The 13,228-nt window shown below is 38.7% G+C and overlaps 1 protein-coding gene across 3 annotated transcripts in view; it reads left to right on the plus strand.

Annotated features, from left to right (window-relative positions):
* Window positions 1-13,228, plus strand: part of FRMPD4 (FERM and PDZ domain containing 4) — a gene marked incomplete at both ends in the record, with an annotated part of 883,159 nt that overhangs the window by 839,352 nt on the left and 30,579 nt on the right. For all 3 annotated transcript variants that reach the window (XM_080718734.1, XM_080718732.1, XM_080718733.1), the window contains 2 exons: window positions 5,985-6,089; window positions 8,720-8,827. In XM_080718734.1, the coding sequence (XP_080574860.1) occupies window positions 5,985-6,089; window positions 8,720-8,827 (213 nt within the window). The remainder of the gene's footprint in view (window positions 1-5,984; window positions 6,090-8,719; window positions 8,828-13,228) is intronic.

The raw sequence follows: 13,228 nt of genomic DNA on the forward strand, positions 1-13,228 counted from the left end.
CCTTGCCTGTAAGTTCTTTCTGGCCATAGATATATATTCATGAACCAGGCTAGACATGCTGAGGAATCATCATCTCCAGAGGGCTAAGTTTCTTTTAAATGATGTTCAGTCAAGTGCAGCCACAAGAGAGCACATAGTTCTGAGAAGCATGGGAATAAAGATCTTCATTATACTCACAGGTCCTAGAGGGACCCCATCACTGAATACCAAGAGGAGGGTCACATGGGGAGGGCACTAAGAAAGTGTACTCAATTGTCTGCGGGTGGGGAACAGAGAGAGAATTGAGCAAGTGCCTTCATCAGGGAGTCAGGATGGAACATACAAGAAAAATTACATGGGGATTTCATTCGTGTTTTTAAATATCCCAAGGTCACGGTCTGGAGAAGGCAGGAAGAGGAACTTGTGGCAGATGCCAACTTGGCCACACTGATGCATTTAGTTCCCAAGCAGGGTTCTCAAAGCCTATTTGTGGGAATGTTGAGGCAGAAGGAAAAAACAAAATTTTGAAATTTACAATACAAGCAGCCACCTCATCAGTAATTGGCAAGAGCTGGTGGATAAATTCTCCAGCTATCTCTTTCACTGGACAACATAACTCTGAGGCATGCAATCTGTCTCATTTCCCAGTGTGAGTATGCACAGTAGTCTATAGTAGTGTCTTGTCTTCAATCTGAGCAGCCAGGCACGGTGGCATACTCATGTAATCTCAGTTCTTGGGAGGCTAAAACAGGACGATTACATGTTTCAGGCCAGTCTCAGCAACTTAACAAGACTCTGTTTAAAAAAGATTTTTTTCAAGCTGGGCGTAGGCGCACACACCTGTAATCCCAGCATTCGGGAGGCTGAGACGGGAGGGTCGCAGTTTGCAGCCAGCCTCAGATACTTAGTGAGGCCCTTTGCAACTCAGTGAGAACCTGTTTCAAAATAAAAGAATAAAAAATAGGGCTGGAGGTATAACTCAGATGTAGAATGCCCCTGGGTCCCATCCCCAGTACTGTAAAAAAAATTTTTTTTTAAGGGGAGTAAAAGGTTTATTGGAAGCAGCAGGGAATGGGGCAAGGGTGGCTGAAAAAAATTTTTAAGAAAGGACTAGGGATGTAACTCAGAGGTAGAACACCCTTGGTTTCAATCCCCAATACAAAAGAAATAAAAACAATGACTGCTTTTTCTTTCTCCCCTCTCCATGTCTGTCTTCCCTCTTCCCTTACTGGCCTACCAGTAGGTCCTGGAAGCACACCTCAAACTGGCCACCTGCTTGTGAACCCTCTTCTTAGGGTCTTTGTGGGAAGTCCAAATCAAGTCACTGAGTAATAACTGTGGCTGCAGTAGTGTAAACCAGTCAAAACTGTAGTTTTAACTCAGATTTCTCTTTGCTGCTCAAAAAATACACAAAGTATACTTCTCACAAACCTGGTGCATTAATTCTTAGCAACCCGTAGGTTTTGATCACAGGCATGTCAAATCCTGTGGTGGAAATGAGGAGTAATTACAGTGTAGAATAATCTGATTCTCTTGATGTTAATTAATTTTAAGATTAGCAGGCCCTAATCAACCTTTACACCTCTTTCCAAATTTTCTGTTGCTAATGTGGCCACAGTAGAGTGTGATATTATCCTGATACGTTTAGATGCTCTGAGGACAGTTTGAAAAAATTACACACATAAACCAGATTAATTTCTGAAATTGAAGTGTAAGGTCTTGAATTTGTAGCATATATAGCTCCATTTTATGAAATATATATATATATATATATATATATATATATATATATATATATATGGCATGGAATAAACATTTGATGAAGACTAGCCAAAGTTATTACTCCTACCACTGGAGTAAGCCATAACTTTGCTGATTCTCATTAATTAGCCTTCGGATTTTAAGACTTTTATTTTTATTATAAAAATTTTTGTGTTATTCAGGATTGAACCAAGGAGCATTCTACCTCTAAACTATACTCCTATCACTTTTATTTTTTTTTTTTATTTTGAGAAAGGACCTGCCTAACTTTCTGAGGGTCTAAGTTGCTGAGGCTGGCCTCAGATCTTTGATCCTCCTATCTCAGTCTCCCAAGTGCTGGGATATCAGGCATGCACCATGACTCCCAGGTTCAAAAGGTCATTTTTCCTTTTTTAGTTCTTATTTGTGCATTATAGTTATACATTATAATGGGGTACAAGATGGTAGAGGCATACATGCACACATCATTAATTTAGAAGTCATTTTAAAAATATATTTTGATTATATCAAACAGTTGCCAATCCAGAGTAAGAAAAACACATTTCTTATGGATTCTTACACTTTGTTCAGTGTCAGTCAATTTCAAATTATTTGTAAAATAATACTGACTTATCAACTTTGGCTATCTAGTTTCTTTATTGATCTTCCAATATTACCTTGTTTGTCAGTCGATCATGATAATAAGTGGACATGCTATAGCTATAGAAGGAAGAGAGAAACATCCCCAGCTTGGCAATGTCTGATTTATGAGATCATTTACTTTATGGACAAGTAACTCTATGTACTTCTATGACCCCCCAGGAACATCACTGCACTCTAAGATTTTATTAAATGATATTCATCCCACAACTAAGTTCTGTTAAATATACATTTTTAATTGAGTCAAGGAATTATGCAGAACATCCTAGAAAAATATGGTAAAATATTCAAATAAAATAACAGGGCTCCTTAAGGAGCAAATTCACTATCTGGCACCTTGAATACATGTGAAACATTTCATTCCTAAACAATTTAGAAAAAGTAGGGTGTTACCACGTTGGAACATCTCATCTAATTAGTAGTGTCTGTTCTGGGTAGCTTTATTACAGCTGCTTCACTTGTGTTAAACTCATTGTGCCAATGTAAATACTGCCTGCTTAAAATCATTAAGGGAGAATAATGTTTTCCCTTCAGCTAAAAAATGGCATATCAAAAGTAAATGAACTCACCACTGTATGATTTGCTCGTTAATCATCACTAAACTTGGCCTCTAATTACACAGATACTGATGAGAACACCACTGTCACATCACTTCAGCTCTGCAGTAGAACTTCGAAAATTCATATGGAGCATGCTTAAAGAAGGATTTATTTGAGCAGGAGCCATTGGGTTGTTTTGGTTTGGGGTTTAAATGTTTTGTTTTGTTTAAGTGCTAGGAATTAAACGTGGCACCTTTCACATGCTCAGTAAATGCTCTACCTCTGAGTTATAACTCCAGTCCTTTTACTATCTAGCTAGCTAGATACAAGTACTAGAGATTAAACACAGGGCTTCAAACAGGCTAGGCAAGCATTCTACCACTGATCTCCATTCCCAGCACTTTTTTAAGGTTTTTGAGACTAGAACGCGAGATCCTCCTGCCTCAGCCTCCAAAGTAGCTCAGATTAGAGCATGTTTCACTGCATCTGGCTGTTTTGATCTGTTTTTAGGAGGAAGTAGCTCAGTAGTAAAGCACTTGCATTGCATGCAGGACACGCTAGGTTCAGTCCACAATGCGCACATGCACACACACATACACACATACACACACACACACACACACACACACACAGTTAAAAAAGAGAGCTGCCATTCTCTGAAGACATATGGCATTCATAGATAAAATGAAGCTGTTCAGTAAAAACCATATATCCATCCAGTTTTCTAAGACAATGCTCACAGCAGAGGTTATAAAAGGGTATCTAAATATTAGAGCAAAAACTGCACCCAGAAATACAAGCATGTACATTTTTACCTTCACAGAGAATTGTTATGGTAAAAATACACATAACACAATATTTGCCACTTTAAATTGTACACTTTAGTGGCATTAAATACATTCTTAATGTTGTATAACCTTTTCCAATATCTTGTTCCAGAACTTTTTTTCTCGATCCCAAAAGGAAATGCCTCATTCTCCCCTCTCTCTGCCTTCTGGGAACCACGGATTTATTTTCTGTTTCTACAAATTTTTCTGTTTTGGATATGTCACATAAGTGAAATCATATAATATGTGACTTATTTTGCTCAGCATTATGTATTCCAGGTCCATCCATGTTATAGCATGTCCGTATTTCATTCCTTTTTATGGCTGAACAATACCCAATTGTATAGACCTATCACAGTTTATCCATTCTATCATGTATGTTCTTAATTTAATTGACTACAAGGCTAATGGTATTTGACAAGAATGGAAATCTTTTTCCCCATTTGACTTCAAATTTCAAGTATGGTCCATCCTAGGTAGTTTTTGTGCCTTGAGTTTAATATAATGCACAAAAAGTTCATCCTCTGTGTTTATTCCAGAGTCAATTACTATAATGCATTATGCAATAGCCTCAATGTCTTAAAACTACATTATGTGAAAAACATTAGTCTGAACCCTAGACAATTGCCAATATTTGGCAATTTTTGTTTATGGAATGGTAAATCATAACTAAATATTTACCTCTATATTAGGTTCCATAAAAATAAGTTATTTTTAAAGCAGATAAATAGTGCTGGGGCCGGGTGTGGTGGCACATGCTTGTAATCCCAGCATTCGGGAGGCTGAGACCAGAGGATCGGTTCGCAGACAGCCTCAGCTTCCTAGTGAGGCCCTCTGCAACTCAGTGAGACCTGGTTTCAAAATAAAGAATAAAAAATAGGGCTGGGGGTGTATCATGGAGGTCAAATTCCCCTGAGTTCCATCCCCAAACCCGCAATAAAAAAGTGCTGGGGATATAGTAGACATCTACTAGACGTGAATTCCTTTTCTCTTGGGCTTCATAAAGGTTATAAAAGGATGGTTCTCAAATGAAATGGTCTTTCCAAGATCATACAGCAAAAGTACCTGTGAATCTCGGCACCTTCCCAAGCAAGTTCTTCTATCACATTTCCAGTTTCTGAGGAAGAACTGTGTCACATAAGACAAGACAAATTATGAATTCAAATTCCAATTGCAAATCAAGATTAAATTTTTCTCCCTACACTTTCCAGTAAGATCACAGAGCACAGTTTACCAATAAGAGGTGCATACTCATATTTTAGATACATAAAACATGAGTATTTAAGAGTATGTGCCGATGTTTGGGTATATGTGGGGAGGGTACTTAATTACTCATATACCCATATATCCTTTTTTATTTGGTACCGGGGATTGAACCCAGGGGCATTCTTCCTCTGAGCTATACTCTCTGCCATTTCTATTTTTTTTATTTTGGAATGGTCTTGCTAGGTTTCTGAGAGTCTCAATAAATTGCTGAGACTCTCTTTGAACCTGAGATCCTCTCTCAGCCTCCTAAGTACTTGGATTACAGGCATGCACCACACACCTAGCTCCATATATTCTTAATGTGAGAAATAATGAGATTATTTGTCATTTTCAAACTATCAGAGGTTTTTCTTTACATCACTAAAACGATTAATGATCAAGTCATCATAAACCCAACATTAGATTTTACCACCACTTCATCTTCCACATTGTACTTAAGGCTCTGTATTAGAAGCAGAGTTTATAGACTTGGACCACTATCATTTTAAAAGATCCTTGGAAATATGCTTGGTAAGAACATGGAATATGCTTTTCCTATTTCTGGCCTGGTGATTAAATCTCAGTTACTAGTTTAGGAGCACAATAGGATTTCAATCGTATTCATAATTTGCATCCTTTCATTTTTTTTTTTTTTTTGGAGCTGAGCATGAACCCAGGGCCATTCTACCTCTGAGCGATATCCCCAACCTTTAAATGAAAGAAAGAGTCTTGTTAAGTTGCTGACGATCTCACTAAGTTGCTCAGACTGGTTTCCAACTTGCAATCCTCCTGTCTCAGTCTCCTAGGTACTAAGATTACAGGTGTGAGCCACCACTCCCACCTTGAATTTCTTCCTTGAATTGGTCATGTACCAAATATTCTACATTTTAGCCAAAAGATATGTAATAACTTGAAGGACAAACCTGAAAATAAGTTGGTACATAGTTTGCATTATGTTGACAGTAACCAGATAACATGTTTTCTTTTCTTCTAGTCTCCAAAATCAGCATTTATTAGTGCTGCAAAAAAGGCAAGATTAAAGTCCAATCCAGTCAAAGTGCGCTTCTCCGAGGAGGTCATCATCAATGGCCAAGTGTCGGTAAGTTTACGTTCACTTGCTGTGCAACTCAAGAGTCATTGAGGCAGAGGCTTTGCACTCAAGCAATGCCAGTAGTCTTACTAGAATTATTGATTGGGGGCCAGTTGTTGGTTTTTAAGAAGATGTCAAATCTCAGGATTGTAAAGGGCTTGACAGATCAGCATGCCATTTCTCAGTCCCCTCTGATGTAGCTGGAATATGTGATAGCCAGTGTTTACTAGAATGCATTCCATGTTGAGATCTCACTGCTTTGCAAAGGAGTTCATCTGATCTGGGAGCACTGACATTGCCTCATTCATACTGAGTAAGAGATGCTTCTTTGATATTTCCATATCTTTTTCCATTATCCCAAGTAGGCATTCTTCTATACAGTGGCCCATTATGTAATTTGAGAAAGTATTGTGTTTCCATTGAGCTTTTCCTTATCTAAAAGAAACACATTATAATCTTCAAAGTCATCAAAATGGCAAAGCAGTTAAAACGATGGAAAGGTTTTGTACATGCAATCAGAACTGAAGAAATACTGCCAGATCCCCTGTAAATAGGTCTTAGTAGGAAACATGACTGCACAAGCACTTAATTCATCTTCAAACCGAACACTGCAGACATCAATAAGATGTTTTATTTTCAACTTTATCTAAAGAGAACAGTGATATGTTTTGAGTTTTTACAAAGCTTTTGCCCAGGACACTAATGTTTTGGGGGTCTTGGGAATGACAGATTTTATTGTTGTCGTTGATGTTGTGCAAATAAATTCACAGACAGGTGTGGTGGCACATGCCTGTAATTCCAGTGCTTGTGAGGCCAAGACAAAAGGATCATAGGTTCAAGAACAGTCTCATCAAGTAGCTAGCCCCTGTTTCGAAAGAAAAAAAAACTTTTAAAAGGGCTTGGGTTGTAGTTTGGAGGTAGGATGTACCTGGGTTCAACCACCGGTACCCATAAAAAATAAATAAATTCACAGAAAAATCTCATCAGTGATACATTTGTTACTGGTCACAGCCAAGGTTGGTCCTGGATCTGAGTTGGAAGATGTGGGCCTGCACATCCTGGGCAAGGCACTCATGAGTCTCCTAGTAGGCTTCTGTAGAAGCCAGGGAGCTAGCTTTCCAATCTGTCAGACTATGTTGACACTTGTGGGAAGAGACCTGGGGATGTCACTGTGTTGTCCTAGGGTCAGTTTTTGCTGCCTTGTCTGTTCTTCTCACCTTCGTGGATCCCCATCACTCTCTATGCAGGATTACCATTCATTCATGATTCATGGGACTATCCCAGTTTAAATGGTAAAAGGATCGAGGCACAGAGCAATCAGCATATCACAGAAGGTCATTTGAAAATTACCCTTTTTTGCCAGTGCTTCTGAGCATAAGACTCAGCATCTATAGAGTCTATCATGGTTCTAGAAGCTGCTACAGCTGTGTCAATTCATGTCTGGACCTGACAGGTTCCAACAAAGGAAACAATGTATGAGGGCACTTCTGGAGGCCACTGTGACCTGGACAAAGGTCTACAGATGCTGGCCCTTCAGTCATATATCTGCTTCTCAGCCTTTAATACCTAACCATCGCTTGTCTACCCTTCTTCTTCTTGGCCATGGGTTCAATTGCTTCTGGCCTTGGAACTAGACTTCCTCGGTAAATTGGGCAATGGGAAAGGTAGAAAGGAAGGGGAGGAAATAGAGTGAAAAGTAGGCAGTGAATGACAGAGTGCCTGTTAAAAAATACTCAGGAGTTGAATTTGCTCAGACTGGAAGATATTCACAAGGTCTGAGCATCTTATCTGTATTTCCTGCCATCTGAAAATCAAGGGATGTTCCGTGATCACTGAGTTCCCCTCAACCCCTATGAACTTTGTGACCAACTACATGTACAGAGCTTAATTCATTCATGGAACTCACATAAATGTGACTTAACTTTCCATCCCTTTCATCTTTCATGACCTCCAATTAGAGAAAACATCCAAAGGAATACATTTCCATTGCTTACTTTTGATCATATATCAAGGCACCATCTCTTTTAGAGTTATTTCAAAATCGTGATCTATTCACTATAGACTGAATGTTTTACTCCTTTATCCCACTAACCCATCCCTTATAGTTTCATTTTGAGGTTGAAAAGCATCCCTAAGTAAGTTAAAAATAGTTTCACAAAAGAACTTTACACTTGAATATCATGAACACTTGTGACTCACTGTCATGACCATTACCAGGCATCAATAATGTTGTATCACACAGCATCATGGCTGTTCCTCATTCTGTTCAATTTTCCCTGCTCTGCAAAAGTCTAGCCTTTAGTTCCAAACACTATAACTTGAGTACAAAGTAATCATTTTTGTTTTTGTGTTTTCCAATGGGAAATTTTGAGTTTAAAAAAATGAAACTTATCTAATTTTCTGATGGGCAAATGCCTTATATTTGAATCAGGTGAGTTGCTTGTAACTGCAAAAGATGATTGTTAGGAACAGCCAAACTCAGATACTACCAAAGGGACACCTTGGCTGGCTTTTGAGAGGACAATTGTTTTCTTATACTGTGACTAGAATAAACTATAGGCATGTGATGCTACTGTCCATAATAGAATTCTAATTTGACTGACCTGCTACCGTCCCATCCCTTTTCTGTTGTTAAACAGGAAACCGTTAAGGACAATTCACTTCTTTTTATGCCAAATGTTTTGAAAGTCTATCTGGAAAATGGGCAGACCAAATCATTTCGCTTTGACTGCAGCACCTCCATAAAGGTAAGACACAATTCCAGCTACAGAGGAAAGACTGCACTATGGGGCCAGGGTGACCACACCTTCTTTTAGAACTATTCCTTTTTCTCTGTGATTGTGTTGGTTGCTTCCAGATAAGGTCACGTATGAATATTTAACATCAAACAAAAATGAGAAGCTTAAAGTAAGAAGGTTCTGCCCTTTTACTTTACCCCCCTTGGTGTTGCAAAACAATATAATATCCTATCAGTGAAGAAACATTAGGGCTAGTCATTTTAATGAAACTGAAAATTAATTAAAATAGTGTGACTGTCACCAAGAAGGTTTGGCACCCTGCCCAAAGCCAGCATGATTTCTCAGTAATGTCAGCCACCAAGAAGATTAAGATGTTAGCTGCTAATTGAATATCTGCTACTTCAGTGTCCAGCAAAAACAAGGAATTGAATAATGTAAAGATAACATTTACTCTTAATTGCTGTAATCGATTTCATGGGAATGATGCATAAAAATTCAGAAACGAAGCATGCTTTGTAGGAGAAGGGGTGGAAAGAAGAGTCACCAAGCAATCCTATTATTTCAGAGCCACAGGTGAATTTTATATAATAGGTATTATAGAAAAGCTTATACCTCTTTTTCCCCATGCTTTCTTCCTGGAAAAGAAAAGTGTATATTCTATCTTTTTATTATTGGACAAAAGTGTGTTCTGAAATTGATTGTTCCCTAATGCTTCATCAGCCTAAAATAGACTTTCTTCAAATGGAACAGTAAAAAAGATTTTATAGAGGTACAAAAGTACCTGGTGATGATATACAGTAATCTATCAAAGGAATAGCAACTCTGTGTTAAAAATATCTATCAATAGTCAACCCCTAATTCTCAGGTTTTTTTTTAAACAAAGCAGTATAGTCCTCACATGTGGAAGCATTTCTGCAAAGGCCCACTCAGTGTGTTTTTATATTGTCATGGTACCAACAAGCAGCTTGTCTTGAATTGTTTTAAATATGTAGTGAGTTAGTAGGCAATAGAGCAGACAATATTAGTAGATTGATGTCAGAGCATCAAGTCATCCTTTAATCATTTCAGATGAAATATTAACTTTCTTCATACAAGACTATTAATTTTAAATGATGATGACTGACAAAGTCTTTTTCATTTGTTTGTATTTGATGCTCATTTATGGTGTCAAATTTATGTAATCCAATTATTGATCAACAAACCCAGGAGTTGGCAAACTTTTTTTTCCTGGAAAGGGCCGGATAGTAAATATTTTAGGCTCTGTGGGCCATTTGCTATCTGTTGCACCTGCTCGATCGTGTGGCTACTTCAGGAAAGCAGCCATAGACAGATGGCTTTGGGAAGTTCTTAAGACCTCCCTCAGGCTCCATAATTCACTCAAAGGCTCATAGAACTCAGCAGTATACTCTCAGTTATAGTGTCTTACAACAAAAGGGAGAGAATGAAATCAACAATGGGAGGAAGAGCATAGGCAGTGTCGAGGAGAGGTCAGACACAGAGCTTCCAGGTGTTATTCCCCAGTGGATTTGTGTATGTAATACTCAGTTCTCTCAGAGATGATGTGTGACCATATACACAAATTACTCCCAACAAATGAAGCTCACCCAAACCCTGGTATCTAGGTTTAGATATAGAATATTCCCCAGAAAAGCGCATGCAGAAATGATCAGAGATGAAATAATCAAATCAGGGCTCTAACTTCATCTTTGGATAAATACATTGATGAATTAATAATTTGCATGCATTTACTGGGTGGTAACTATAGCATGTAGGCTAGGGCTAGAAGAAGTAGGTCACTAGGAGTGTGGCCTTGAGGACCATATTCTATCACTAGTTCCTTCCTCTGTTTCTGATTCTAGCTGCCCTGAGCAGTTTTCTTCTGCAACCCCACTGCTCTGATGTTTCTGCCATGGAACCAGCCAACTATGGACTAAACCTCTAAAACCATGATCCAAATAAATGTTTCTTCATCTAAATTGTTCTTCTCAGATATTTTGGTCACAGAAATGAAAAATTTGAGTAGTACAGTGCCCAGAGTTTTTTCTTGACAGAACTGAAAAGACTGCATTCCCAACCTTAGTGTCCAGACCTTCCAGAGGTCTAGCTGATATTATATGGCCCAAGTCCCTTATCTACTATAACATTGTTATCATAGACTCTCTCGTGTGACCAAGGATACCAGATAAACGTAAGTAGTCCTGTAAGACAGGACATTCTAATGCATTAGAGGCTATTTCCCAAGAATAGAAGCAAAGGGCCACACCTTTCTTTAGGCAAGGTAAATCTGTTATAGCACAGACAATATGTGAATAAGTGGGCATGGTTAATTTAGACCCATAAACCATAATTTGTTGGCCACTACCCTAACCCATAGAGCTGCATTAACACAGCTCCCTCTAGCACTATGGCCTTTTTCTGTATTACCAACTGATCAACTCCTTACCATTGCAACCCCTACCCCACCTGAGGATAGCAATAAAGACTTGAATGCTTTTCTTATCTGAGGATAGCAATAAAGACTTGAATGCTTTTCTTATCAGGAACAAATATAAATTTAAGAACACTCTCTTGTTAATTCCCTCTGGCCTATTTAAGAACCCACACTATACTGAGTTCAATTTCCCTGAGGACTGCAGATGACAATGAGAAGGCAGGGAGCTATGCAGAGTTCACATCAAATTCAAGTTATCTTATCTTGCACCTAACAGCCTTATTATCACAATAGATACTGGCTGGTAGGCGTAAAATAGAAATGGTACAGTTATGAAAAGAGTATGACACTGTTTAATAAAAAAAATTGCCAAAATTCTTGCTACGGAGTTCTAACAGAGAGAAACTATAGCCATGGATTTTCAGTGTCCTCCCTGGTAGTTGAAAAGGTCTTAACGCACATGCTGCTGCAAAAAGGCTGGTTTTGTTTTCTCTATCTGAGGTCTTGTGCAGCAATTATAAAGCAGAGAATCTTTTGATGACATTCAACACAATCAAGGCACTCCTATAGAAGAATATTTTCTTTGGGGACTGGGTGGGTAGATAGGGGAGTTTTGTTTTAATAGGGCCTGAAGAAATGTTTCAAAGGCCACAGAGAAGAATTGAAGCATCCGTAAAGTCAGTAAAAGAAAACCTTATGTATGCCAGAGATTCTCTTCATTGGCACTATTGAGATTTTGAACCAGATCCTTCTTTGCCAAGGGGCTGCCTCATTCATTAGAAAGTGTTTAGCAGTATCCCTGGCCCCTATTCAATGCTAGAACCAGTTAAGCCTTGCCTCATTGTGACAACTAAAAATGTCCAAATGTTGCTCTGGGGCAATATTTTCTCTGGTGGAGAACTTCTGCTCTATGGGATTTTTAGCATCTGAATATAAATTGTCTTGAAGAATTGTTTCCTCTTTCTTAAGTACATGAAAAGAGTAAAGGTTGAGGTGATTAGTTTTGCATTATAGTAAATAAATGTATTTGTGTATGGAACACCCTTCTGATCATAAATGTTGAATCCTATAAATCATTACTGACAAACTCTGCTTATTCCAATTTCCCCAAGATTTCAAATAAATATATATCATTATGGCGTCCTCTGTTTGCCAAACCATGTTCTAATGAATGCTTTCTATGTAAGGATTCATTTAATTCTTATATCCATTTCAATTCAGGCTTAATTACCAATACCAAGATAGGGAAATGTTAAGATACTCTGAGACTGAACACCTTGCCCAAGCTGCACAGATAATAAGCAGTAGAGCTGGGATTAGAAACCAGACCGTCTCTAGAACCCACGTTCTTCACCATTACCATACTCCTCTTTCAGAAGGGTAGGCCAGGGGCCAGCAATCTCTTTCTGTAAAGGGCCAAAGAACAAATAATTCAGGCTTCACAGATTACTACTGACCTCTGTTGATACAGTGCAGAGAAAGCAGCTGTAGATCATAAAGAAAATTGCATGACCGTTCCAGTGACCCAAAAAACCTTTGTTTACAAAACCAGGTGGTAGGTTGGATTTGGTATGCAGGCCATATTTTAGAGTCGGTTTAATCCCCACTTTACTTAGAAGGAGATTTGAACTGGGTGTAGTGTGGCATGCTTGTAATCCCAGTATTTAGGAGGCTGAGACAGGAGGATTGCAGGTTCCCAGCCAGCCTCAGCTACCTAGTGAGAACCTCCGCAACTTAGACTTTGTTTCCAAAAATAAAGAATAAAAACTAGAGCTGGGGTGTAGCTTGGAGGTAGAATGTCCCTGGGTTCCATCCCCATTACCACAAGAAAAAAAGGAGATTTGAAGCCAGGCATGGTGGCACATGCTTGTAAATCCCAACATTCAGGAGGCTGAGACCAGAGGATCACGGTTCATGGACAGCCTCCGCTACTAAGTGAGGCCCTCCGTAACTTAGTAAGACCCTGTTTCAAATTAAAG

This window comes from Muscardinus avellanarius, assembly GCF_963383645.1.
Source record: "Muscardinus avellanarius genome assembly, chromosome: X".
Lineage (NCBI taxonomy): Eukaryota > Metazoa > Chordata > Mammalia > Rodentia > Gliridae > Muscardinus > Muscardinus avellanarius.